Genomic DNA, 27,988 nt, shown 5'->3' with positions numbered 1-27,988 from the left:
CCTTTTTTGTCTACCAGCACTATGCATGTTCTCCAGAGATGCTGCCTGACCCGCTGGGTTACTCCAGCGCTTTGGGTCTGTCTCTTGCTCCAGTATCTTTGCTCTGACGGGCGTGAATGACGGGCGGTCGGTCACGTGCTGCTGGGCTAGTGGGCGGGGCGGCTGCGCGGTGACGTTTTACGCTGCGTGCGGGGCGAGTGACGCGAGGCGGTTGCGCGGTGACGTTTTACGCTGCGTGCGGGGCGAGTGACGCGGGGCGGTTGCGGGGTGAGTGACGCGGTCACCATGGCGGCGGCGCTATGATGCCCGGTAAGAAGCAAAAGCAGCGGCTCCACCGAAGCATCAAGCTGGCCAAGAAGATCATCATCAAGGACGGCGGCACGGTGAGCGGCGCAGCTGCGTGGGGATGGATGGTTAGGGGAGAGTTTGGCCGTCGGGCTCCTCGCTCCTGAGCGCCGGCCGCTGGTGTGAAGCGGCGGACACTTTATTGAGTTTAGAGATACAGCGCGGAAACAGGCCCTACATACGGCCCACCGAGTCCGCACACACCAGCCATCCCCGCACACTAACGCTACCCCTACACACATTAGGGGCACTTTACAATTATACAGAAGCGAATTAGCCTACAACCCTGTCCCTTTCTTCAGAGTGTGGGAGGAACCCGGAGCACCCGGGGAAAACACACGCGGTCACAGGGAGAACGGACAAAGTCCGTACTGACAGCACTCGTAATCAGCATTGAACCCGGGTCACTGCAGCTGGAAGGCAGCAACTCTACCGCTGTGCCGCTCGCTGAGCCTGGCGATTACTAAGTGTCCCATTAATTTGCGGTCCAGTAACTCCAGACCTGCGCCCATCTGAAGACTCGTTGCTGCAGCGTCTTTTAATACACGGTTCCCGGGTCCTGTCTTGTCGAGAGTTCCCCCGCCAGCATCAAAGTCAGTGTGAATTGGGATAAGCCACGACGAATGCCTTTGTGTCTTGATAAGAAAACCTATCGTATTCAAATTGGTATGAATATTATCTAGGTACTGTACTTTGGAGTGCTTGTTCATACGTGGCACCACACTATTTGTTCCAAATTTGTAAGTGATTTGATTAATTCAACATGCTACATGATTTGTATGTTTTTTCATAGCCTCAAGGAATAGGTGCACCAAGTATATACCATGCGGTGATAGTAATATTTCTGGAGTTCTTTGCTTGGGGTCTTCTGACAGCACCGACATTAGTGGTAAGTTTCAATTATATTTTGTGAGAAGTAAAATGATTGAGGCTATACTGGGAGTATAGGTAATCTGCTATAGGAAAGATTATATTAAGCTGGAAAGGATGCAGAAAAGATTTATGAACATATTGCCAACACTCGAGGGCCTGAGTTATAGGTATAGGTTGGGCAGCCTGTGTGTGTCAAATCATAAGGGCAAATACAATATAAAATGAATGCATGGTCTTTTTCACAGAGAACAGAAATCAACAACTTGTGGGAGTTGCTTAAGGTGAGAGAGGAAATTTTTAATAGGAACTTGAGGTGCAACGTTTTCATACGAAGTGGTACGTACATATAACGTGTTGCCAGAGGGACTGATTGAGGCAGGTACAACATTTAAAAGACATCAGCACAGTTACTTGCAGAGCAAAGTTTTAGAGACATATCAGCCAAGCATAGGCAAATGGGATCAGCTTTGTTGGCTGCACCAAGTCAGCAAGTCCATCAGCACGTACTCCTGCAGTCTGGAATGGACCATTCGGCAACATTACTTGACAGATATCTCACTCTGCTGGGAGGACGAGTTTCGGGCAGTTTTGGAAAGAGTGTTTTATACCAAGTTAATGATCTTCCAACAGCTGTAATTCGGAGAGTCCTTTGTTACGGAGCTGTTTGGGATGAACTTGGCTCTACTCACAGCTTGATGCAGCCACACACGAAGACGGTCATCAGAATGAAAGTGATGATGGGCACGCCTTTGCCCCCATTGTCTGCCGACTTGTTCATCATGACCCGTCGGAGCCACTCCATCTTTGCTACCCAGAAGAACTGGAGGATGGCCCGGGTGACCACCGAGGCAGATGAGTGGTGGACGAGCCACAAGTACAGCAGCCCCAAGAACACCATTACATCTGATGACCAGATTTTTTTTCCAGTTATCGAGAGAGAACAGTGTTTCAACAATCCCAGTTTTGACCCGACTTTGGTCACCGCTTGTTCAGCCAATACCTGGTGATTTCGCCCCTCCGAACCAAATCCTAAGCACCTTCAGGTAGTCAGACCTGATGGTGATGGGGACGGAAGATCGGTCGGGCCAGTTGCCAAAGGGCATAGCCTCGCTCTTCTTGCGATTGACTCTGGTTCCCAATGCCAATTGGTCGCAGATGCTGATCAATCTGTGGGCTGACCGTGAATCCAAGCAAAAGATGGCAACATCATCCATGAATGTTCCCTCTGCCTGGTAATGTCACTCTGCTTATGCTCGCATCCTTCGTGATGGATTCAACTAGGGTTCTATGCCGTGCACAAACAATTGAAGAGCGAGTGGGCAACCCTTCCTGACTCCAGACCCGACGGGGAAACCATCCATTTCCCACTCATTGATTTGGACTGCCCTACAGATATCAGTGTAGAGCAGTTGGATACATCTCCTAGATGTGAAGTCCTCCCCAAAGCCCATTTTGGAGAACACGTCCATCATATATGTGTGCGATATCCTGTCTAAGGCTTTCTGGTCGAAGCAGGTGTCCACCCATCTGAGTCCTGCACGTAGGCGATGGTATCCCTGCCAAGCGCAGCACAGGTTTGGTCCGAGTTGATCACCTGAATGTGTGTTCGGGCGCAACGGTTGTTTGATCTCGCCGATGTACAGGAGGCCATATCCAGAATACCATGTTCACCAGGTAAACTGTAGAAACAGCATTGGGTAGCTTACAACCCAATGGTATGAACTTTGTATTCTCCAATGTTAGATAACTACCAAACACACCCCCAACCCCTCTACGCTATACTCACCTGGACTTGCACCGATTTCTCCCCTCCCTACATTCCCTAGCTTTGTCTGCTCCGCCCCCTCCTCTCCTCCCCCGCCCACCTCTTTTCAAGCTTCCTTCCAACCTGAAGGAAAAGTTTCGACCAAAAACATATCTGTTTTTTTGCCCCTTACAATATCTATCCAATTTCCTCCAGAAATCCTGCTTGCCCTGTTACTCCAGCACTTTGTTTTGTTCACCATCCCAGCAATTCTTGCAAGTTGTAGTTAAAGGAACTGCAGATGCTTGTTTACCAAAGAGAGACACAAAATGTAGCAGTAAGTCAGCGGGTCAGTCAGCGGGTCAGGGGTCAGACCTCTCTGACTAATTCAAGAAAGATTCATGGATTGGTGATTGAGGTCCAAACGAAATGGTTTCTGCAGATTAACAAGATTTTCATTTAATGGTCATTTCTGCAGCCATCAGACAAACAAATCCCAAGACACAACATAATTTACATAATTGTGGTGGGGGCCAAAGAGTCATTGTGTCCCCATTGTGGTGGGGAGAGGGGAGAAGGCAGGGGAATGGGATTAGGAGGGAGAGATAGATCAGCCACGATTGAATGGCAGTGTAGGCTTCATGGGCCGATTGGCCTTAATTCTACTCCTGTTCCTTATGACCTTATAAAACTGGAAGAGAGGAGGGACAGGACAAAACATGACCAGTCATAGGTGAACACAGACAAGTTTTTTTTGTCAGGCAGATTGTTGCACATAGACCAGAGATGAAAGGACAGGTGTGAGGCAAAGGGATAAAGAATTGCAAATTGTGAAGCTCGAAGGTCGAGAAGTAGCGAATTGTGAAGCTTGGGATTGTGTCCATTTTACTGCTCCACAGCGAAATCTCCTCAAGAAAGCCCATTTGAAGAAGTTCTCTCTCCGATGGAAGTTCTGCGGGACCCTCTCTCACTGCTCTCCTCTGTAACTCCTGCTCTTTGACTACGCTCTGACCGAGATTCAATACCACAACCACATTCTTCCTCGGTATTGCCTGTGCCACCTGGCTTCCGGCTTCCAGCTTCCAGGCCTCCCAGTTCATGCTCAACCATGATCTAAAGTATCTGCACTCCATCCACCACTCTCGCAACAGGTCTCCCTCTCTACCGCCTTCTACCCTCTCTGCCATGTGATGGTACCTTCTGGCCCTTGTTCAGTTGCTCCTCCGGCTCTGGGTCGAACTCACCCAGACATGGCATGGACCTTCAATCAACAGTTCATCACTTACCTGACCCCCACCAAGGATCGATCACAACTTGCCCTATCCAGACCAGGCCCCCCCACCGATACTCCTCGACCCAGCCACGTTCCTAACTGCTCTCAAGCCAGACCCCCCCCAGTGCTGAATGGGACAGTGCATTTGACCGTCACAACTCCTGCAACGTCATTGCTGTCAGAAGACATGCCCACCGGCACCAATGCATACTGTCTCCCTGGATGGGGTCACCGATGTTGGTCACTACCTAAATGGGTGCCTGCAAGCCATGCCCACTGACAACACCAATCACCACCTCCCTGACTACCCACAGGCCGGGCCACCATGCTGGTCACCACCACCTGACTGCCCACGGACTGGGCCCACCACACTGGTCACCACCTCCCTGACTGCCCACAGGCTGGGCACACCGAATGTCCACCTGGGTCACTGATCCTGATCACCGTCACCCTGGCCAGCTTTGTCCACCCATCTGCCAATCAAAACCCCTTTCATCTGTTGCCCCGATCACTTCCACTCCCTTTCCAGCTTTCTCCTCCCCATTACAACCGGTCTGAAGTAGAGTTCTGGCCCAAAACGTCTCCTCCAGAGATGCTGCCTGACCTGTCGAGTTACTCCAGCACTTTGTGTTATGCTCAAGATTCCAGCATCTGCAGTCCCTTGTTTCTCTCTTCTTGTAGTTAGGCTTGTTAATTCAGCACCGGCAAGTGACTGAACTCAGGACTTTTATGCCACATATTTATGTACTCAGCCAGTAAGGAAAGTGAAGGAATAAAGGTCCTCATGTGTTTAAAAAGTGGTACTTAAAACCTGTGGGTCTAACATTAATCTACTGCAGATTTCTGAATTTATTACACATTCTTTTCACTTTGTTATTATAATAACTGGATAAAAATTTGAATTTTATGCAAAGGTGATGAGCAGGTCAGGTTGCTTGTCAATCTATTTTTTATACTAATAAGCTAACATTGTGATGGTATCTCGATTTATCCTATTCCCTAGGTCTTGCATGAGACATTTCCCAAGCATACATTCTTGATGAATGGCTTAATCCAGGGTGTAAAGGTAAGACTGTATTTTTGTAAATTTGTCAGGAATTTGGTAAATTGTTCCTTTTAGGCAAAAATAATTGCAAATGTAAGAGTTGCGTTCTTGATTTTTTTGATTACAAGAATGAAACTGCACACAGGTCTTCCCTGGGTTACACAGAGTTCTATTCCTGAGAACTGTTTGTAACCCAAACTAATGTGGCCACGAACCAAGTTCCCACGTTGCTGAAAATGCCCGTACAGTTGGGAATAAATAGCCCATAGACACATTTTAAATTTTGTTTTGTCATTCTTCGTTATAGGGGTGTTTTTAACAAATTCAACATGAGCCATTCTGGGGCTACTATATATTTTTAAGATTTTACTGCAGCTGAGGTTTTAAATGCTATAAAAGATCCGAGAAGTTCTGCTGGATCTCCCGGTTGCTAACCATTTTAACTCTCCTTGGGTAACTTACAACTCAATGTTATGTACATTGAATTCTCCAACTCTGAGAAAGAACCACCCCCTCCTCTTTCTTTCCTGTGAGCCCCACCCAATGTGCACCCATCATTTCTCCCACTATCCTGTCCCCTTGCACTTACATCCCTCCCTCTGGCTTTATATTTCATTCCTCTTCAATCCTTATCTGACACCCTTTTGTCTCCTTTTCAACTCGAGCCTTTCAAACCCCCCTTCACCTGTATCCTACTACCACTTGCCAGGCTTTGTTCTGCCCCCATCTTTTTTCCAGCTTTCTCCACCCTACCATAATCAATCTGAATAAGGGTTCTGCCACAATCGTTGCCTATCCATTTGCTCCACAAATGCAATCTGACCTGCCGAATGACTCCAGCTCTTTGTGTTTAGCTTTTAAATGCAATTGGTGGTTTCAACAAGGACACTACTGTTGGCCCAGACAGCGTGTCTCTAGATAGTAAAATGGACGCGCATGAAAACCAAAATGTTTTTTTTGGTTAACATGCGCAAAATGTCAGCTGGTTTCAAGAACAGTCGCCCGCAGCAGCTGGCAAATCTGTCCTGCTGGTCTCCCAATTGCTTGTTTGGACTCTACATAAGTCAGGCATTCATAAACTGGGGAATGAGTTGTGGTAAATAATTACTTTTCATCTTTTGGTTATACCAAAGTAGCAACTTTAAATATAGTTTACTTGTTATTGTTGGTTGGAATTATTTGTTGTTGCAATAACTTCATGAATACGGCACAGTGGTGCAGGGTTGATCTTCTGCCTTACAGTGCCAGACACCCGGATTTGATCGATCACGGGTGCTGCCTGTGCGCAATTTGTATTTCTCCCTGTGACCGCGTAGGTTTTCTCTAGTTTTCATTCAAAAGACATGCAGGTTTGTAGGTTAAATTACTTCTGTTAAATAGCCCTAGTGTGTAGGGTGTGAAAAGTGGGATAACATGGAGCTAGTGTAGTGGTGATCGATGGTCGGGGTGGAATTGGTGGACCGAAGGACCTATTTCCACACTATCTCTAAACTAAATGGGAAAAGCTTTTCCAGTACAGTTCCCGAAGGTGGGGTCAAATGTAATTTCTTTAATTTTCCATGTAAAGAAAATAAAACATATTGATACAAAGGTCTATGTTTGTTTTCTACAGGGATTACTGTCGTTTTTGAGTGCACCCTTGATAGGTGCACTTTCAGATGTTTGGGGTCGAAAATCTTTTCTGTTGCTGACCGTCTTTTTCACTTGTGCTCCTATTCCTTTAATGAAAATTAGTCCATGGTAAGTATGGTGAAAGTAAAAGGCTGACGTTGCAAACTTAACCTGCTTGAAGGGCAAAGACAAAACGTCCATGGGATGAGAAGTACCTGTAAGTTCACAATAAACAGCACTCTCAACTGACTGTCAAATCTATCATTGTCTAAAATGTCTAAACTATTATCTAAACAGTCTAAACTACCTACCTAAAGGGAATTTAGGATTAGTGTTACCAGACCGGCTGCTGTAGCTTCTTATCACCATCTTGAACAATTGGGGTTGAGAAATAAATACTGAACTACTGTTTCGAAAGCTCCTGCACAATCAACTGTAGTAATTCAGCTCTGCTGAATAAAATTGGATCCCTTCATTTATTTAGAAGGGATAGAAACATAGAAATTAGGTGCAGGAGTAGGCCTTTCGGCCTTTCGAGCCTGCACCGCCATTCAATATGATCATGGCTGATCATCCAACTCGGTATCCCGTACCTGCCTTCTCTCCATACCCCCTGATCCCCTTAGCCACAAGGGCCACATCTAACTCCCTCTTAAATATAGCCAATGAACTGGCCTCAACTACCCTCAGTGGCAGAGAGTTCCAGAGATTCACCACTCTCTGTGTGAAAAAAGGTTCTTCTCATCTCGGTTTTAAAGGATTTCCCCCTTATCCTTAAGCTGTGACCCCTTGTCCTGGACTTCCCTAACATCGGGAACAATCTATGTCTAGTGAAATGAATGGATCCATTACATAATTTCTTAAAATCATAAAATTTAGCACCGGAAATGGAAAGGAAGCGTTTCAGCCTATGAGAGCCAGTGCCTTCTCTATCATTGATAAGATTCTGCATGATAGGCTACTCTGGAAGGTTCAATCACTTGGGATCCAAAGAGAGAGCAAGCTGACTGGATAGAAAATTGACTTGGTGGAAGGAGGCAGATGGTGATAGTGGAAGATTGTAATTTGGACAGGAGGCCTTTGATTTGTGGTGTGCCTCAGAGATTGGTGTTGGGCCAATGTTTGTTTTTTTGGTTTATTTCAACGATTTGGATGAGAATGTACAAGGCATAATTGCTACATTTGCAGATGATGCTAATGTGGACGGTGCTGCAGATAATGAAAATGGTTATCAAAAATTGCAGCAGGATCTTAATCAGTTGGTCAAGTGGGCTGAGGAATGGTTAATGAAGTTTAATGCAGGTAAATGAGAGGTGTGGCTTTTTGGGAGGTCATGCCAGGGCAGGACCTGCCAGTGAACGACAGGATCTCAGAGGCTGAAAGGCTTCCTTTTCTTTTCCAGTGCTAAATTTTATGATTTTAAGAAATTATCTCATGGACCCATTCGTTCACCAGACACCTCGTCTAAACAAATGAAGGGATCCAATTTTATTTAGCAAAGATAAATGACTACAGTTGAGTGTGCAGGAGCTTTAGAAACAGAAGTTCGGTATTTATTTCTCAACCCCAATTGTTCAAGATGGTGATAAGAAGCTACAGCAGCCTGTCCGGCAAAGGTAATCCTAAATTCCCTTTAGGTAGGTAGTTTAGACTGTTTAGACAATTTAGATAGTGCTAGATTTCATAGCCAGTTGAGAGTGCTGCAGAGGAATTGAGGAGTGCAGGTACATAGTTCCTTGAAACTGCTTCCGGAAGTAGAGAGAGTGGTCGAAAAGCCTTCTGATGCATTGGCCTTCATCAGTGAGGGTACTGAGTATAACAGTTGGGACGTTATGTTACAGTTGTACAAGACAGTGGGAAGGCCACATTTGGAGTATTGTGCTCAGTTTTGGTCCTCCTATGGGAAAGATGTTGTTAATCTGGAAAGAATGCAGTGAAGATTTACAAGGATGTTGCCAGGACTTGAGCAGCAAAGCTAGAGGGTATATGCACAGAGCCTTTTGCCCCGAGTTGTGGAATCAAGAACCAGAGGACATAGGTTTAAGGTGAGGGATGGAAGATTTAATAGAAACCTGAGGGACAACTTTTTCTTGCAGAGGGAGGTGGTATATGGAACGAGCTTCCAGAGGAGGTAGTTGAGGCTGGTGCATTTAAAAGACATTTGGACAAGTATTTTGATAGGAAATGTTTAGTGGGATATGGGTCAAACACAGGCAGTTGGGACTAGTGTAGATGGGACATCTTGGTCAACATGAGTAGGTTGGGGTGAAGGGCCTGTTTCCATGCTGTATGACTCGCATGCAATCTACTTTAATCCTACTGCCATTTGCTAGGTCCTTTCCAAGTATCTCTCCAATCACCTTTTCAGAAATAATTTTAGTCTTCCCTCTCGCATCCATTTGTACTATACTTTCTATACATTAGTAATCATGCCAGTGAATAATATTTCTTATTATTTTGGGGGAAATTATTATGTCTAATTGTATTTATTTCCTTAGGTGGTATTTTGCAGTTATCTCTGTATCTGGAGTATTTGCTGTAACCTTCTCTGTGGTATTTGCATATGTGGCAGACATAACACAGGAACATGAAAGAAGTATGGCCTATGGACTGGTAAATAAAATGAATTATTATGCAGAACTAATTTAATTCATGACACCGAGAGGAAAATTGATTAATATTAGGTAGAAAATGGAAAATTCTATTTAGAATATTAGATGTTCGGTAATGACTTCCAATAATGTGGCACCATGTTTCCAGTTGAATTGTTCATTGCGCAGCACAGGCCATAGCTATAAATTGTGTAGAAAGACACTGCAGATGCTGGTGTATACCAAAGATGGACACAAAGCTGGAGTAACTCAACAGTTCAGATAGCATTTCTGGAGAACATATACAGGTAACGATTCAGATCTCAACCTGAAACGTCATCTGTCAGTCTGAAGAAGGGTTTCGGCCCGAAACGTCGCCTATTTCCTTCGCTCCATAGATGCTGCTGCACCCGCTGAGTTTCTCCAGCATTTTTGTGTACCTTCGATCTTCCAGCATCTGCAGTTCCTTCTTGAACACGTCATCTGTCATGTTGACCAGAGATGCTGCAGTCTCTTTTGTTTTGATCAAATTGTTACATGGTCTAACTCTGGGGCTCTCTTGTTTAATTCTGTTCATCCTTATCTAATCGGAGGAAGAGTTTCTCTTTTGATGGCATCTCTGCCACTCCCATAGTCTATTCCTTTAATCTCTTCCACTTTCCATTCTCACTGTCATGCTGGTTCAGATAGTTCATAAGTTTAGCAACCTGTTTATTTTAATCTTTGAAATGTTTTCAAAAAATGAATATTAACGGTGCCTTTTTAGTTATCCAGAATAACTCATTAAAGATAATGCAAATGATCTTGGAATTACTGTATGATCAGACTAACGATTTTTAAAGCCCCAGATTGGTGAATGGCTCACTTGATCTCAAACATGCCATCTTACTCTTGAGATAAATTAGTGTTTTAAATTGCACAAAATATTCTAATCTTTATTATTTCCAGGTTTCAGCCACATTTGCTGCAAGCTTGGTTACTAGTCCAGCCATTGGTGCATATCTTGGTGGAATTTATGGGGACAATCTAGTGGTTATTCTTGCCACAGCAATTGCTTTGCTGGATATTTGCTTCATATTGGTGGCGGTGCCAGAATCTCTACCTGAAAAAATGCGCCCTTCATCTTGGGGAGCACCGATCTCCTGGGAGCAAGCTGATCCATTTGCGGTAAGTGGGACAGTATGCTTCGTATCAGGTGTTAGAATTGCAAAAGACATTTTGAAAAAACCATTTATGTTGAGAGTTTAACTTGCCCAAATTTAAAATCTTAATAGGTTCTCTGATTTCATCCCGTTTGAAATTCAACTTTCAACCACTTCAATTTGCATATTGAATCATTTGTATATTTTTATACTATTCTGACTCGAGTGATGAACATCCAATCAAAATGTATTAATTTGATAAATGATTAAAATAGTTTACTGTCATTCACACCAGGGAGCAATGTAATTCCATGTTGACCTGCGAGATTGTAATGCAAAATCTAAATAGGGCTAAAGAATATTAAGGTACATTAATGGAATAACCAAATGAGGTTAAATTAAGAGTAAGTATGTAGTAGAATCTCTGGGAAGGGGGTGTTGAAGAGGTGATTGATTCAGGAGTCTGATATCAGTGGCGAAGAAGCTTTTTTAAGTTGTGATATCCTGGTTTTCGAGCTCCTGCATCTTCTCCCAAAATGTAGAAGAGAGACAAGGGAATGGCGTGGCATCCTTGATGATACGTGGAGCATTCCTGATGCAGCACCCTATGAAGATGGACTGGATGTAAGGAAATGATGAGCCTGCAATAGACTTGGCTGTGCTTATCTTTCTCTGCAGATTCAATTGGTCATGTGCAAAGCAGTTGCCATACCAGATCCGTCCGTCAAAATACTTTCTATAGTGCATCTGTAGAGGTATGAGAGAATCCTCACGGACATGCTGTTAAATGAGAATTTTGCTCGAATAGTCTGTGACCCATAGCGCTATGTTTAAAACCCATAGTGCTATATTTAAAGCCCATAGTGCTATTGCTGGTAGCACTACATTTGTACAGCCGGCAGTACTTTGTTTAAATTCCCACACACTAAGCCGACAGCTTGGTACCTTTACGTACCAAGTCTGTAGCGCTGTATATTGCTTTCCACGCCAGTCTATTGCGGTTGACGACACTTTACGGTGACAACAGTTTTGGGGGGGGTGGGGGGGGGGGGGGGGGGGGGGGGGGGGGGGGAGGCTGGCTGGGATGCAGTCCCTTGCCATTGGTTATAGTTTCAATTTTGAACCAGCGCTACTTGCCACGACCTACCGGCGGTTATATCAACAGCTGATTTCTTACCTGTGTAAAGGCAGGCGCCAGTAAGCCATAAGTTAGTTCATGTACGAGAGGGGTTCACTGATGTGCTGTCGCGATCAGCGCCGCGGGCGGAGGCTGAGAGAGAGGGAGAGAGAGAGGTGTGCTGCTATAAATCGGACCCTGCGCATACCAAGACAAGTATTATTTTTGTTCTCTCTCTTGCCAATAAATCTGATGTGTTCATGTACGAGAGGAGTTCACCAACAGGCTGATTCGCAATCTGCGCTGAGGATGGAGGCAGGTTGTAAAACGGACCCCGTACATACCAAGACAAGTATTATTTTTGTTCTAGAACATAGGACATGGAAAATGTGTTCTAGAACAAAAGCAATACTTGTCTTGGTATGTACGGAGTCCATTTCACAACAGCACACCTCTCTGCCTCCGTTCTCTCTTGCCAATAAAACTGAGTGAGAAAAAGGCGAGTGAGCCTTTTTCTGTTCTGCTAGTCAGATCCTTGAACCTGTCCCCTTGAAACAATTGGCGTAGTCAGCAAGATCTGACAAATAGAATAAAAAATGCTTGGTAAAAAGAAATTGCAAACGAGATGGTGCTGGTGCAGGCCAAGCGCCCTCGCAATGAGCTGCTGCCCTTGGTGCAGGGGAGCCTGCAACAGGCCGTGGGGCAGATGGGGCCAAGAAGCTCGAGTCTTCAAGCTCCTCTAATGCTTTTAATGGGTCACGAGAGAGAAGTTTATTGTTGTAAATTTCACTTGAATGGATCAACACTGACATCTGCAGGATTTGATCGACTCGTATTGTTTTGGAATGTATATGGCGACTGCGATAATTATGCTACATTGGAAGGTCACAGTGGAGCAGTGGTGGAATTACATTATAACACAGATGGCAACATGCTTTTTACAGCATTAAGGGACAAAACTATAGCAGTGTGGGGCAGTGAAACGGGTGAAAGGATCAAGAGGCTTAAAGGTCACACAATGTGAATGCATATTATCCAGCCCGACGAGGACCACAGTTAATCTGTATAGGAAGCGACTAAGAAACAGTGAACCTATGGGACATTCAGAAGAAGGCTGTAATCCATAAGTTTCAAAACACGTACCAAGTACTGGCAGCAACGTTTAATGACATAAGCGATCAGATTATCTCTGGTGGTATTGATGACGGCATTAAGGTTTGAGACCTCCGACAAAACAAGTTAATTTGTACCATGCGTGGTCATACAGACTCGGTGACTGGTTTGACCCTGAGTGGGGTAAAAGAGAACATCACCAACCTCGCTGACCACATCCAGGAAGCCATAGAGAAGATTCGAAGGGACGGAGAACAGTACCACGACTACAATCCCTCGGGAGGATGGTGGCCTTTCGGGATGTTTGGAGGCTGGTGGACAACAGTGGTGCACTGGGGACTGAACATTGGAACAATCTTGTTGGTCATAATATTACGATGTTGTATGTGCGGATTGGCATCACGACCGGGTGGACTTTACTACACCCTGTGAGCTGAATACAATGAGATACCGCCTAGCGGGCCGGATGTGAGGGTAACTGTTTGAGGGGTGGAATGTTTTAGGGGATTTTTTCCCAAACAGTCTGTGGCCCATAGTGCTGTGGCCATCGCGCTATGTTTAAAGCCCATAGAGCTGCGGCCGTTAGCACTATATTTAAATCCATAGTGCTGGGGCCGGTAGCGCTATATTTGGAACCAATAACGCTGCGGCCGGTAGCGCTATATTTAAAGCCCATGGTGCTGTGGCCAGTAGAGCTATATTTAGAACCCATAGAGCTGCTGCCGTTAGCGCTATATTTAAAGCCCATAGCGCAGCGGCCGGTAGCGCTATATTTAAAGCCCATGGTGCTGTGGCCAGTAGCTCTATATTTAGACCCCATGGTGCTGTGGCCAGTAGCTCTATATTTAAAGCCTATAGCGCTGCGGCCGGTAGCGCTCTATTTAGAACCTGTAGCGCTGCGCCGGGGTGGGCAGCGTTACAGGGGAGGGCTGGTTCCTGAACTCAATACTCCACCGCTCACCCATAGGTCCCAATATTCATCACTCCCTAGAAGGGTAGGGGGGGGCAGTGAGGAAGGGGGGCAGAGAGGAAGGGGGGCTGGAGGGGGGGGCCCCCCCCCCTCCCCTTCCCCCCCTCCTCCTCTTCCCCCCCCCCCCCCTCCCCCCCCTCCCCCTCTCCCTCCCCTCCCCCCCTCTCTTCCGTCGCTCTCCCCCCCTCCTCCTCCCCCCCCCTCCCCCGCCCCCCTCCCACTCCCCCCTCCCCCCCTCCCCCCCCCCTCCCCCTCTCCCCCCCTCTCCTCCTCCCCCACTCCTCCCCTCCCACCCCCTCTCCACACCCCCCCCCCCCATATTTTTAAAAAAACTGCTTTGCAGTGAAGGTGAAGCTAATGCCTGTGATTTTTTTTTTTTACACTAGTCGCTCAAGAAGGTCGGCCAAGATTCAACAGTTCTTCTTATCTGCATTACAGTTTTCCTCTCCTATCTGCCAGAAGCGGGGCAGTATTCCAGTTTTTTTCTTTACCTCAGACAGGTATGAATAATATTTTGGAAATATTGTAGCCTGCAGACACTCCAGAAATAATTGCTGATCATTAATAATAATGTTTTAAAGCTATTCTGAACATTGTTATGTATTTCACAAATTCCTGTCCATTGGGACCTTGCAATACAATGAGAAAGAACTAATTCACTCCCAACAAATTGGTCATATAGACAATTTAGAACACAGGAACAGGCTCTGTGGCCCACAATGTCCATGCTGAACATGATGCAAAGTTAAATTAATCTCTGCCCACGCGTGATCCACATCCCTCCATTTCCTGCATATCCATGTGCCTATTCAAAAGCTTCTTAAATGATACTATAGTACCTGCTTCTACCACCAACCCTGATAGTGCGTCCCAAGCACCTATCGCCCTGGAAAACAAAAATTACCCCGAACATCTCCATTCAATATTCCCATAGTCTTTGATATGTCTACCCTGAGGGAAAATTCTGTCTATCCAATCTATGCCTCTCATAATTTTATATACTACCATCAGGTCTCCCCTTAGCATATGACATTCCAGAGAAAACAATCCAAGTTAGTCCAACCTCTCCTTACAACTAATATCCTCCAAATCCAGGCAGCATTCCGGTAAACCTCTTCTGCACCCTCTTCACAGCCTCCACATCCTTCCTCTAATGAAGTGATCAGAACGGCAAATGCGGCCTAACCAAAGTACTAACTTGCTGCTAAGTTTTTAAAACAATTGATTCCTTAAATGCCATTTGTTGCATGTAACATATTGTATTTTACAATGAACTAGAATGCAGCATGACGCGTTCACTGATCGCTTTTGAGTGTCCCCCTTGCAGAAAAGCACACAGACACATTGGATGACTACTTTGTGGAGCATTTCTGTTCAGTCCCAAGTTTAGAGATATAGTGGGGGAAACAGGCCCTTCGGCCCACTGAGTCCGCATTGACCAGCGATCCCTGCACATTAACACTACTCTGCACGCAGGCCACGGGGACAAAATTTGGACAAAAATACTTCTCTTGTCATCTTAATTTGGCAACCCAATCCAACACTGAGCCCTGTCTTTAATCTTTTTTGCAATGAAGTTCAACATAGGTTGAAGGATCATCACTTTTCCCTCCAGTGTGGCACCTTATAGTCTTCTTCAATTTCAGATAATGAGTTGTTTCAATCTTTATTTCACAATTCTAGCGACAGAGACCCCTAGTCCTCGCCTTTCACCTCATCAGCCGTCGCATATGGCACATAATCCTCCAACATTTTCACTACCTCCAACGGGATCCCACCACTAGTCATATCTTCCCATTTCCACCCCTTTCTGCAGAGACTGTTCCCTCCGCAACTCCGGGTTAACTAATCCCTTCCCACCCAAACCACCACCTCCCCAGGCACTTTCCCCTGCAACACCTGTCCCTATACCTCCTTCCTCGACTCTGTCCAGGGACCCCAACAGTCCTTTCAGGTGAGGCAGAGGTTCACTTGCACCTCCAACCTCATCCGCTGTTCTAGGTGTGGGCTCCTATATATCAGTGGGACCATGCGCTGATTGGGCGATCGTTTCGCTAAGCACCCTCGCTCAGTCCTCCTTGGTCTACACAATCTCCCGGTTGCCAACCACTTTAACTCACCTTCCCATTTCCATGCTGACCTTTCTGTTCTGGGCCGCCTCCAAAGTCAGAGTGAGGCCAAACGCAAATTGGAGGAACAGCACCTTCTATTTTGTTTTGGCAGCTTGTAACCCAGCGGTATGAATATTGATTTCTCTACCATCAAGTAACCCTTGCATCCCCTCTCGCTCTGTCTCTCTCCCACCCTAGTCATCGTACTAGTTTCACTGTCATCCTGCTGAGTTTCCCTGATTGTATCTCTTCTCCACAGCTGACAATGGACCATTGTGAGCTCTACTTTTGCTTGATCATCGTTATTGGCTTTGATTTGTCCTTTTGCATATTTTTCATTCATTTTTGCTATGTACCTTTTCATATTTCTCGTTTCCCTCTCCCCTGACTCTCAGTCTGAAGAAGGGTCTCTATCTGAAATGTCACCTATTCCTTTTCTCCAGAGATGCTGCCTAAACCATTTAGTTATCTTTACCATCCTCATTAACCCTCACCCTGTTATGTCCTATGTCAATTAATCTTTCCTGTGATATGCCCTCGGATATTCTTTGTTAGTTCCAATGTTTCTGTCCTTCTCTGTATTGTACATTGAGTCTTTACATAACTTTGTTCATCAACTTTAAACACTAACCCTTTCTCTCCACAGATGTTATTAAAACATTTCCAGCATTCACGATGTCTTGCTTTTAAAATAAAACTTGAGTAATCTTCACATAGTGTTGGTGGTTGTTGTTGGTCTGTTGCATTCAGTTTGTTATCAGATCTATTTATGTTTGGTCATTTTGCACAATTCCACTAATTAATGATTTTATTCAATTGTAAGATATATTAAACATTTTTAGTTGTATGAAACAATAAAATAGCATTTAATGTTATCAAATTGAAACGTATAGTGTTTATTTCAATAGTACATTAATATTTTCTTGTTCTGTTAGGTCATGCGATTTTCAGCAGAAAATGTCACTGTGTTTATAGCTGTCCTTGGAATCCTTTCCATTATCGCACAAGTGAGTGTCCAATTAAGAATTTTTTCCCCATCCCTTACTCTCTTTTAAGAATTTCTTACGAGAATTGATATAATTTGCCTCCATATCAATGAAAAGAAGATAACATTAAGCAAAGTATGTGCGCACGCCATGGCTCCCATGATTTAAAGTCATCTTTGTGCATTCCAAAAAAGTTGCGATACATTCTGATTGAATGCTTTCTATGGTGCAATTGTAGAATTTGGAGACATGCCGAACTTTATCATCCTCCTGAGGAAGTGGAGATGTTAGTGTGCTTTCTTGGGCCACAGGTTCAATGTGTTTGGTCTAGGACAAATTGGTGATGATATTTATTCCTAGAAATCTGAAGTTCTCAATATTTTCCTTCAATGCTTTCTTCTGAATTGTATTTCTTATATTATGAGCACTCAAGAAATAACATTTGCTGAAACTGTTGACTTTTTTCAGACAGCAGTTCTGAGTTTGCTGATGAGATCTATTGGAAACAAAAACACTATTCTGCTTGGGTTAGTATTCCAGATGTTGCAGTTGGCTTGGTATGGCTTTGGCTCGGAACCATGGTACGTAAATTGAATCTTTTCTCTTCCAAAATGTTACATTTAAAAAGATTCTCAATAGTGTTTGGAATATCTCATTATTCTCGCATCACAATTGTAATTTGAAATATGTTGCAGTTGGGAAAAGCACAAGTATATCTAAAAAATTACATGCCAACCTGTTTAAGCTACAACATTGGTTTACATACGTGCTAAACAAAAATGCAATAGTCAAGGATTAAACAATTCCACCAATGGATCAGAGCAAAACTCTGCAATACTGTGACTACATCACAGTGACTACTGTGGTAGTAGATAAAAACAGCTGATAGGACAATTAGTGCCAAGTTTATTCCTATCCTTCAGTAAAGGCAGGCTCAGTGTGTGATTGCCAGACATTGCAGAACCATTCGCAGCCATACTTTGGCAGAAGTGTCCAGTGGATGATCTATCTTGGCTTCATTCTGAGTTTCCTACCATCACAGAAGCTACAGAAGTCAATTCAATTCACTCCGCATTAATTCAAGAAAGGGCTGAGAGCACTGGCATTGACAAAGGCTCTGGGCCCAGGCAATACCCCCAACGTGCTCACTGCTTCTATCCAAGCAATTCCAGTACCTTAATTAAATATTGTGGAAAGTTAAGGGCCTGTCCCACGAGCATGCGACTGCATGCGGCAAGCGCGACCTAATGTGGTCGCTTGAGCCATACGGCCTCGCGGGGCCGGTCCCACTTCGATCGCCGGCGCCGTATGGAATTGTGCGGAGCTGGTCCCGACATCGCGCGGGGCTCCGAAAAACCCTATTGTGTTAATAAAAATGACAGCAAACCAGTTAATTATTGCCTAACCTTTTCTCGGTGATCAGCAATGTGATAATTCTATCCTGCAGTCCCGTCTCACCATTTACTTGTACACCAATGTTTGAGTTTCACCAGAACCACTTGGCTCTAGATCTCAGTTCAACCGTGGTCCAAAGGTAGGGTTAGAGTGACTACAGTATGTTTGACAATAAAGTGGCATATGGCAGTGTGGGACATCAAGGAGCTCTGATAAAACTAGACAATGGGCATCATGGGGAAAATATTTCAATGGCTCAAGGCACACTTTGCACAAAGGAAATTGGTTGTTTATTGATTATTGGAGCTTCAAACGTTTTTTTATATGTAATTTATTTTCACTTGTGCCAATGCAAATTGTATTTTCTTTCTGCCATGTCCTGTACCATTGTTCAGACTTCGTTGTCATTTTTAGTCAGTCTGGTCCTGAGGAAATAAACATAAAATACACATTGTTTAAGATGGTAAGATGTTGTACTGTACAATTGCTTGGAAATGGATTGTATATTTTTTAACAAAAGAAAATGTATAGCGTAAAAATTGAATTTTTAATCAGGCCCATGTTTATCCTCCATTAGGAATGGTCCTAATCCCATATGCTATTTATTTTTCTGTATTCTTTTATCCATTTTCATTTATTATTACAGAGCTTAACTGTATAACATCATTGTGTGTTGACTGTAGGATGATGTGGGCAGCAGGAGCAGTGGCAGCAATGTCCAGCATCACTTTTCCAGCAGTGAGTGCATTGGTTTCACGGAATGCTGAGTCAGATCAACAAGGTAAAGATTCTTTGTCTGTAGGAATAGACACTGTGGTAATCTTTGTGTTAGATGTTTCACTTTAATATAGGTTTTTAAAGAATCTTTCCTTGAGTAACTTATACAGTCCATTCATCTAGCATTCATAAGATGTTTTGAAATTTAGAATGCCAGTTTTCAAAGTGCACAAAAATCTAAAATTGAGTTTGCCTTTGGGAACTGTTCTAATGTGTTTGCATGAACCTTAAGCATTGATTGTTTCTCTTCAAATGTTGCCTGGCCAACCAAGTATTTTCCATTTTCTCTTATTTTTAATTTCAAATTTTCTGCAGTTTCTGTTTCCAAATACTTTTTGTCAGAGGACTTCCTGCTTCCTCACTTTGTCCCAGCAGTTTGTAGGTGCCACAGTGACAGGAATCTTATTTTGCTACCAATTCACAATATGCAGTCATTCTCAAAAGATGCATGTAACGACCAGTTATTTATTTTGTGCCCAAGTCGATGATAATTATTTAACTTGCATGAAATTTTGACCACTTTTTACATTGAAACAGTTGCCTGTTTCTTCCGCATTTTCTGGTTTAGAGAAAATGAACGTTATTCTCAAATCAACCTAGAAAGTGCAGTTATATATCCAATCAAAAGGAATTGCCAAACAAAAAAGGTAACATCCATAAGGAAAGGCAGCCAATGCTGATGGTCGATACCCTTCATCAGATCAATTCCCCTTGTAAACTCAAATTGTATTTTTTGTGCACACAAGCTGACATTCTGAATTGTAAATGCTTTATAAATAGCTTGATAAAATTTATAGCTGATGCAAACTGCTCCTATCAAGAGAAGATAAAGAAAAACGCATTTAAACTGAAACACCTTGAGCAATAGATTGTCACAATGCCAAGAAGAAGCAAAACTAAAATCTTTTTAACAAGAACTTTACTGTTGAATTGGTTTCAAAAGCCATGCAAAAATCAGGAATATTTTATCAGATCCTTAGTTTGGTTGGAAAAGGCTGTTTTCACTTGAACCCATTTTGTTACCTGCCTTTTTCTTAAAACTATTAATTTTACCATTTAAAAGGAAAGCAAGGGTCCCGACCTGAAACATCACTTTCTCATTCCCTCCAAAAATGCTGACCGGCCCAGTGAGTTTCAGCACTCCAGCACTTTGTGCTGAATTGTATTTTAATGATTTCCAATTAATGCATGTATTGGATTTCAAATATTTGTATTCATCCACTTCCAGAGAACAGCTTGGCTATAAAATAATAATGCTGAGGCGTAATTGATTCCTGTTGTAGGAATTGGTCAAATGTAATTAAAACCAAGATCTCCTTTTGAGCGACCAAATTTGAACCCTGACTCAGAGTTATAGAGTCATAAAGTCATAAAGTGAAAACAGTCATATGTGGAACCAGGTTCATAGGTCTATCTTGCCCACGCTGAAAAAAGTTGTTCCATATATCTGCCACACTTTGTGTTTAAAAAAAAAAGTTGCTCCTTGGGTTCTTACTAAATCTTTACACCCTCACATTACATCAATGGGCTCTGGTTCTTGATTCCACTATTCTGGGTAAAGGCTCTATGTAGTCACCTATCTAATCCCATCATAATATTATATATAAGATCATCTCTTACCCCCTTGCACTTCAAGGAATGAAGTCCTAGCCTGCTCAACCTCTCCCTATAGCTCTGGCCTTCAGTCCCGGCAACATCCTCGTAACTCTTCCCTGCCACCCTTTCTAGATTTACAACATATTTGCTATAACTCCAAATGTGGCCTCATCAACGTCTTGTACAACTGTGTATAACCTGCTGGAAGGAACTGCAGATGCTGGTTTAAACTGAAGATAGACACAAAATGCTGGAGTAACTCAGTGGGACAGGCAGCATCCCTGGAGAGAAGGAATTGGTGACGTTTCGGGTCAAGACCCTTCTTCAGAATGGAGTCGGGGGAAAGGGAAACAGGAGATATAGACAGTGATGTAGAGAGATATGGAACAAATGAATGGAAGATATGCAAAAAAGTAATGATGATAAAGGAAACGGGCCACTGTTAACTGTTTGCTAGGTGAGAACGAGAAGCTGTTGCGACTTGGGTGGAGAGAGAGGGTATGCAGGGGTTACTTGAAGTTAGCGAAATATGAGGTGTTCCTCCATTTGGGTTTAGCCTCACTGACAATAGAGGAGGCAGAGGACAGAAAGGTCAGTGTGGGAAGGGGAATTAAAGTGATTGGCAACCGGGAGAGCAGGTAGGTCCAGGTGGACTGAGCGAAGATGTTTATTGAAACGATCGCCCAGTCTACATTTTTTCTCGCTAATGTATAAGAATCCACATCTTGAACAATGGATACAGTGGATGAGGTCAAATAGAACAAGTTGTCCTACAACTTTAGGCTGTGCACGCCATAAGCAAGAAGAAGAAGAAGAAGTAGATGAGGTTGGAGGAGGTGCAAGTGAACCTCTGCCTAACCTGAAAGGACTGTCGGGTTCCCTGGACAGAGTCGAGGGAGGAGTTATAGGGACAGGCATTGCGTCTTCTGCGGTTGCAGGGAAAGGTACCTGGGGAGTGGGTGGGAAGGGACAAGTTCACCAGAGAGTTGCGGAGCGAATGGTCTCTGCAGAAGGCGGAAAGGGGTGGAGATGGGAAGATGTGTCTAGCGGTGGGATCCCGTTGGAGGTGGAGGAAAATGTCGGAGGATTATGTGTGGTATGCGACAGCTGATCGGGTGAAAGGTAAGGACTTTGTCCTTGATGCAACTAGGTTGAGGGGGAACAAGGGCGGAGCTGCGTGGTACAGAGGATACACATGTGAGGGCCTCATCTATGATGGGAGAGGAGAACATCTGATCCCTAAAGAATGAGGACATCTCGGTTGTCCTGGTATGGAACACGTCATCTTCAGCGCAGATGCGGCGTAGACGGAGGAATTGGGAGTAAGTTCTTGTAGGAAGCAAGTGTAGTCGAGATATTTGTGGGAGTCGGTGGGTTTGTAATAGATGTCCCTAACATAACTTCCCAACTTCTATACTCAATACTGAACCATCCTATGACCAACTAGAGAGTGGTCCTTAGCTACTATCTACCTCATTGGAGACCCTCGGGCTATCTTTAAGTGGACTTTACTGGACTTTATCTTGCACTAAATGTTATTCCCCTTATCATGTATCTGTACACTGTGGATGGCTTGATTATAATCATGTATAGTCTTTCCGCTGACTGATTAGCACACAACAAAAGCTTTTTCTGTGCCTCGGCACACGTGACAATAAACTAAACAATACTCTGACTGATGAAGACAAATGTGCTGAACTCGTTCTTGACCACCCTATCTACCTGTGATGCCCCTTCAAGGAACTATGTACCTTTACTCCTATACCCGTATGCACTACAACTCTACTCGGAGCCCTGCCATTCACTATAAAGGTCCTGCCCTGGTTTGACTTCCCAAAATACACCACCTTGCGCTTATCTGTATTAAGCTCCATTAACCTTTCCTCAGCCACCTGCCAACTGATCAAGATCCTGCTGCATTTTTGATAACCTTCACTAGGTACGATGCCACCCACATAAATGTCATCTGCAAACTTACTAATCATGCCTTGTACATTCTCATCCAAACCGTTGACATAAACCATGAACAGCAATGAGCCCAGCATTGATCCCCGAGGTACACCGTTAGTCACAGGCCTCCAGCCTGAAAAATAATATTCCACCATCATCTTCTGATTCTTTCCATTGGCCAATTTTCTATCCTGTTGACTAACTCTCTCTGGATATCATGCTATCTAATCTTCCAGAGCAGCCTACCATGCGTAATCATAACAAATGTCTTGCTAAAGTCAATATAGACGACGTCTATGGCTTTGCCCTCATCAACCTTTTTAGTTACCTATTCAAAAAACTCAGATTTGTGAGACACGAACTCCCACGTACAAAACTGCGGCGACTCTCCCTAATTAGCCCGTCTATCCAAATGCATCTTATCCCTCAGAATACCCTCCAGTAATGTGCCCACCACAGACGTTAGGTCCTATGGTCTATAGTTTCTCGGCTTTTCCTTGCAACCCTTCTTAAATTGAAGCGCATTAGCCTGTTTTCTGGCAACATACCTAATGATGATTCATATATCTCAGCCTGTAATTTCTTCTCTAGCTTCCCACGTCCTCAGATGTGTCTGATCTGACCTCGGAGATTTATCCACCTTCATTGCAATTGTTTACAGGAGTCGTTCAAGGAATGATCACAGGGATTCGAGGTTTGTGTAATGGCCTAGGGCCTGCACTTTATGGATTTATATTCTATATTTTTCACGTTGAACTAGACGAATCACTGGATAATGACGCTGGTTCACCTGACCATAAGAAAACTGAAATTCATTCTCAGCAGGTAAGGTATCAATTATGTACTTGACAAATATCTATATTGCTAATGTACATAATGATCATCTGCACTCTTTGATTTCCTTGATTAATAATCTATTAATGGTTTACAGTCAGCCATTGTCATTTTTATATAAAACAGTCAATGCACAAATACTATTTTAATATACTGTGGGGAATATGTTTTGTGTTAGGAGATACATATTCTTTTAGACCTCAAAGGTAGACACAAAATGCTGGAGTAACTCAGCGGGACTGGCAGCATCTTGAGAATGAATGGGCAATCTCACTCTCCCCGCCGCTGCTGATAAGTTTACTTACCCAAAACAGGGGGCTCCCATTTTCCCACAAGCCAAATCATTCTATATTCTGTATCAAAGATCAGCTGATGGAAGTATCCTCTTCTTGTCTGCAGTTAATGAAAGCCATGTATTTCTTGATTATTTCCAGTTGCAAAGTGATAATCTGTAGGCAAATTCATGTTTAAAGTTTTTGAACTCAGCATTAATGACTGGGTTCCTGAAGACATCCAACTTCTGTACTTACCTAATTGTTGTTTTCTGACTGCTACCTCTATATATTTTTTAAATAATTAGAATATTACAGAGGTTTTGTGTTGCCTAGTTTAGGTTAGGAGAGCCAAATATTTGAAGAGGGCCCATGAAATTGATTTTGAGTCTTTGACAATCTGGTGAGAAGGTAAACTGGGTGAATGAGAAAAGAAAATGAAAGGGAATTTGATTATTTTGCCCCCTCCTCCCTTTATGCTTTGCTGTAGGTATGAATTCTGCATGCTGTTGCATGAACACCAATCACATGTTTTAAGAACTGAAAAATGGGAAACTGCCGCTATTTTGTTATTTGATGATGAGGTTGTGCACTAAGCAGAATTGCGGAAAAATTAGATTTTATCCTTGTTAAGTTTGCACGAGATGTTCCCTGAGTGTTGGACGGAAACAAAACATTGCAATAGTTTGTGTAGCATTTATGTAGAGATGTTTATATTGATTTTGATAGAAATTTCTATTCTAAAGTATTTTTGTTTTAAACAGAATACAATAATTCCTGGACCACCGTTCTTATTTGGAGCATGCTCAGTATTGCTGGCTTTACTTGTTGCCTTCTTCATCCCAGAGCACAGAAACGTGTCTGCAAGATCCAGCAGCTGGAAGAAACATGCTGGTAGCCATGGCCATGCACACAATCCACAACTCCCTTCTGAAGCTAAAGAACCTCTACTTCAGGATACTAGTGTATGACATTAGTTTATTGCAATACCTAGCTACTTCAGATGAACACTGAAAATATACTGAGTACATATTTTAAGAAACTATTGTGGACCTGAAACAATGCAGTATTTTCTGAATACAGTTTTTTAGGGCATTGCAACTCAGGATTGTATTGATCCCTTCAAGACGACAAGTGTGTTGTAGGAATGCAGTTATATTTTAAAAGCCGCCAGGTGACATATTTTCCTGGGAGGCTTCTTTTATTGGGGGATATTGACCTGATGCTGCTCCAGTTCCCCGTGACATGGCTGAAGTGTAAATTGTGCCATGTGAAAGAAAATCATTAAACACAATGTGTTAGTGTGGGTCTGTATTATTTCAAAATGTGATGAATATTAATGACTGCGTTGGACTTAAAATTGTAGTCAGCGTATACCCCAACGCTTCAGGTGCTCTGCTGGATTTGGATCTAACCTTAACGCTTATGTCGCAATGAGACTGATCCAGGATGAATTTGTACTTCATTTTAATTTGGGCGCAAGAGTGGTTAGATATTTGAGCCTTAAATGTTGTAGAAGCACTTGAATACAAAGTAAAATCTGGTTGTGACAATGTATCTGCAAGTATTCAAGGCAGCATGCTATTTGGAAATTAATGCACTGCCTGCTGTCTTATCCGTTTTTATTCCTGTACATACCCAGAAAATTTCACATCTAGCAGACTTTTAAATTAACGTTTAGTTTAACTAATTAATTCAGCTACATATCAGTATCACGTTCATGAGAATCTTTCAGCCTGGAATTAGTGCTGGAACTCCCTGCATTGTGGACTGAGTGAAATGTGCGCTTCAGTTTGCTTCAGCAAGCTATCTTAAAAGACAGTTTGCCTTAAATGCTTGTGTGTTTACTTGGGGTATTGTTAATGTGACAGATTTTGCCATTTAAATTAATATTTTTAATGCCACAGTTTCCCTGCCTTTATTTTCTGTGCTTTTATTGCTGTTGTAATGAGTGCTATTTGACTCCAAACAGGTACAAAACATAACCTTCAGACCTGCAGCCTTGAGAATTATATTTTGTATATTACTGTTCCATTATAGTGGCCTTTTTAGCAATATGATCCATTTTGTGGTAAATAGAATTAATCACTATGTCAAATTTGCTACATTGCCTGTTCTTTGAATAAAATACATTGTTCGATGTTTTAAATGAAGCAATACATCAAAAATAATTTCTGAAAACATTTCATTCTCCAGTGTCTTATCACTTGAACCCAATTTCAAAAAAACGTGTTTATATTTGAATATTAATTATAGTACTTTACAGGAAACTAAATCAATGAATTGTCATGCAGTGAAATAATCATTCATTGTGATCATTATTAAATAAGGAAGTGCCAACTGATAAACAATTGCAGTGTACATAACCCAATAGATAACTCTGGGGTACAGATGGGAAGATGAAAGAGCCATAGCGACGGAAAGAAAAGGGGCACCAAATACAAAATAAGAAAGCAACGCTGAATACAAATAATTGGGTCAAATCTCAGCTGAAGGATGTCAAAGCCTTGAAGGTTTTGCCCAGAGCCTTGGAGTGTTTATCACAGTAATATCAGGGTTGAGAAACTTGGATTTTGTGAAGGGATTGGGAGGGTTGGCCTTGGACTTGCAAAGAGTAAACAGAGCACTGAAAATGAGAAATTTTACCAAAGCAGGCAGGGGAAACTATTTTCTCAGGCAAATGAGTCAATATCCAAAGGTCATATGTTTAAAGTAAACTGCAAAAGAACAAATACGGAATAATGATAATGTTCTACTCCTCAACTCTGCCACACACTAAAAGGATTGTATAACTAAGGTAAAATCAGATTCCATAGTAATTTTTCAAAGAGCAATGGGTGCTCCCTGACTTGTCTGAGATTTTCCAGAATCTGCTGGATTTGATTTTACTACCAAATAACTTTTCCTCCCAGATAACATTACAAAGGGACAGTGCATTCTGTTCACAACCCGACAACCACTTTACTTGGTATTTGATATGGGTTTATTATTGTCACGTGTACAGAGATACAGTGAAAGTCTTTGATTTGTGTGCTGTCCAATTACACAAATCCAAGACATGAATACAATCAAGTCATAATCAAATACAACAGGTGGAACAAAGTGAAAAATAGCAGAGTGCAGAATATAGCTTTCAGCATTGTGGCATTACATTTCCAGAGAAAAAGAGGGGACCTCATTGAAACGTGCCGAATAGTGAAAAGATTGGATAGCGTGGATGCGGAGAGGATGTTTCCATTAGTGGGAGTCAAAGACAAGAAGTCATAGCCTCAGAATTAAAGGATGTTTCTTTAAGAAGATGAGGAATTTCTTTAGAGGGTGGCGAATCTGTGGAATTCTTTGCCACAGAATAGCGATGTTACAATACTCATCTTCAGCGACGCTGCAGTTCTGCCAATGGCCATGTGCGTGACTTTGGTGCCTTTGAGAAGGGAGATTAAAATGCCATTTTCTCCTGCCTGCGGAGTCGAACTTTCTCAGGCTGTTCAGCTGCTGCAGAAAAATCATTCCGACTTCCGTTCTCGGAAGTTTAAAAAAAATCGCGGGACAATTTAATCCCTGGATTAAAATAAAAAGCTACTTCTAACGCTTAATCCCTGTAAAATAAAAAGCTACTTCTAACGCCGTCAACGCCCACAACGGGACGGATCTCACGTAGGGGACAAAACGTAAGGTAAGTCATTTATTTTACATATAAACTTGCTTCTTAGGATGACTTTAATCCAAGTTTCATTGGCGAAAATGTGATTTTGGCCCCAGACGAACCGGCAAGTGTTTTTCCTGCTGATATGGAGTTCAAATTCGCTGCAACCGCAACGTTCCAATCGATCGCGTTCCACAAAAACCGACTCGCAAGATGATTAAAATGCCCATTAATTTACGGGAATTAAACATTAAATTCCTTCCATTTGGCCTATAAATTCATGACAATGACATTTAAAAATCATGTTATATTGTGAATTCTTGTGAATGTTATTTGGACCCTTAGGCTATTTAAAAATGTTAACCTTTAAGAAATGGATAGACGTTTAGATCTAGTAATTGAATTTTGTAATTAGCTACAATTGGGTAACTAACTAATTATATGCTTTAATTTCAGGTCATCCAAGTAAGATTGTTTCATTTTTGTTTCAGAATGCTTCAATCTAAAATAACTGAAAATGTCTTTCAGTTCTCTTAATTTTTAAGAAAGTTATGGACTTTTGACTGTCCTCAATCACAGCTTTTGTGTTAAGTCAATGGA

At 42.8% G+C, this 27,988-nt stretch overlaps 1 protein-coding gene and 1 pseudogene across 1 annotated transcript; both read left to right on the top strand.

The window, feature by feature from the left end:
- Positions 1-225: 225 nt before the first annotated feature.
- On the top strand, positions 226-25,928 carry LOC129701244 (hippocampus abundant transcript 1 protein). The gene is made up of 12 exons (XM_055642378.1): positions 226-383; positions 1,139-1,234; positions 5,239-5,301; positions 6,893-7,020; positions 9,390-9,504; positions 10,431-10,649; positions 14,211-14,324; positions 16,871-16,942; positions 17,390-17,502; positions 19,000-19,097; positions 23,301-23,464; positions 24,510-25,928. Exons 1-12 carry the CDS (start codon positions 300-302, stop codon positions 24,714-24,716), a joined length of 1,473 nt encoding a protein of 490 aa, XP_055498353.1. The 5' UTR covers positions 226-299; the 3' UTR covers positions 24,717-25,928.
- LOC129701245 (U5 small nuclear ribonucleoprotein 40 kDa protein-like) lies at positions 11,691-13,662 on the top strand (annotated as a pseudogene).
- Positions 25,929-27,988: the final 2,060 nt, after the last annotated feature.

The sequence above is a fragment of the Leucoraja erinacea genome, chromosome 10, assembly GCF_028641065.1.
Source record: "Leucoraja erinacea ecotype New England chromosome 10, Leri_hhj_1, whole genome shotgun sequence".
Lineage (NCBI taxonomy): Eukaryota > Metazoa > Chordata > Chondrichthyes > Rajiformes > Rajidae > Leucoraja > Leucoraja erinaceus.
Note: the sequence above shows the minus strand (reverse complement) of the source record. Positions and strands in the feature narration are given on the sequence as shown.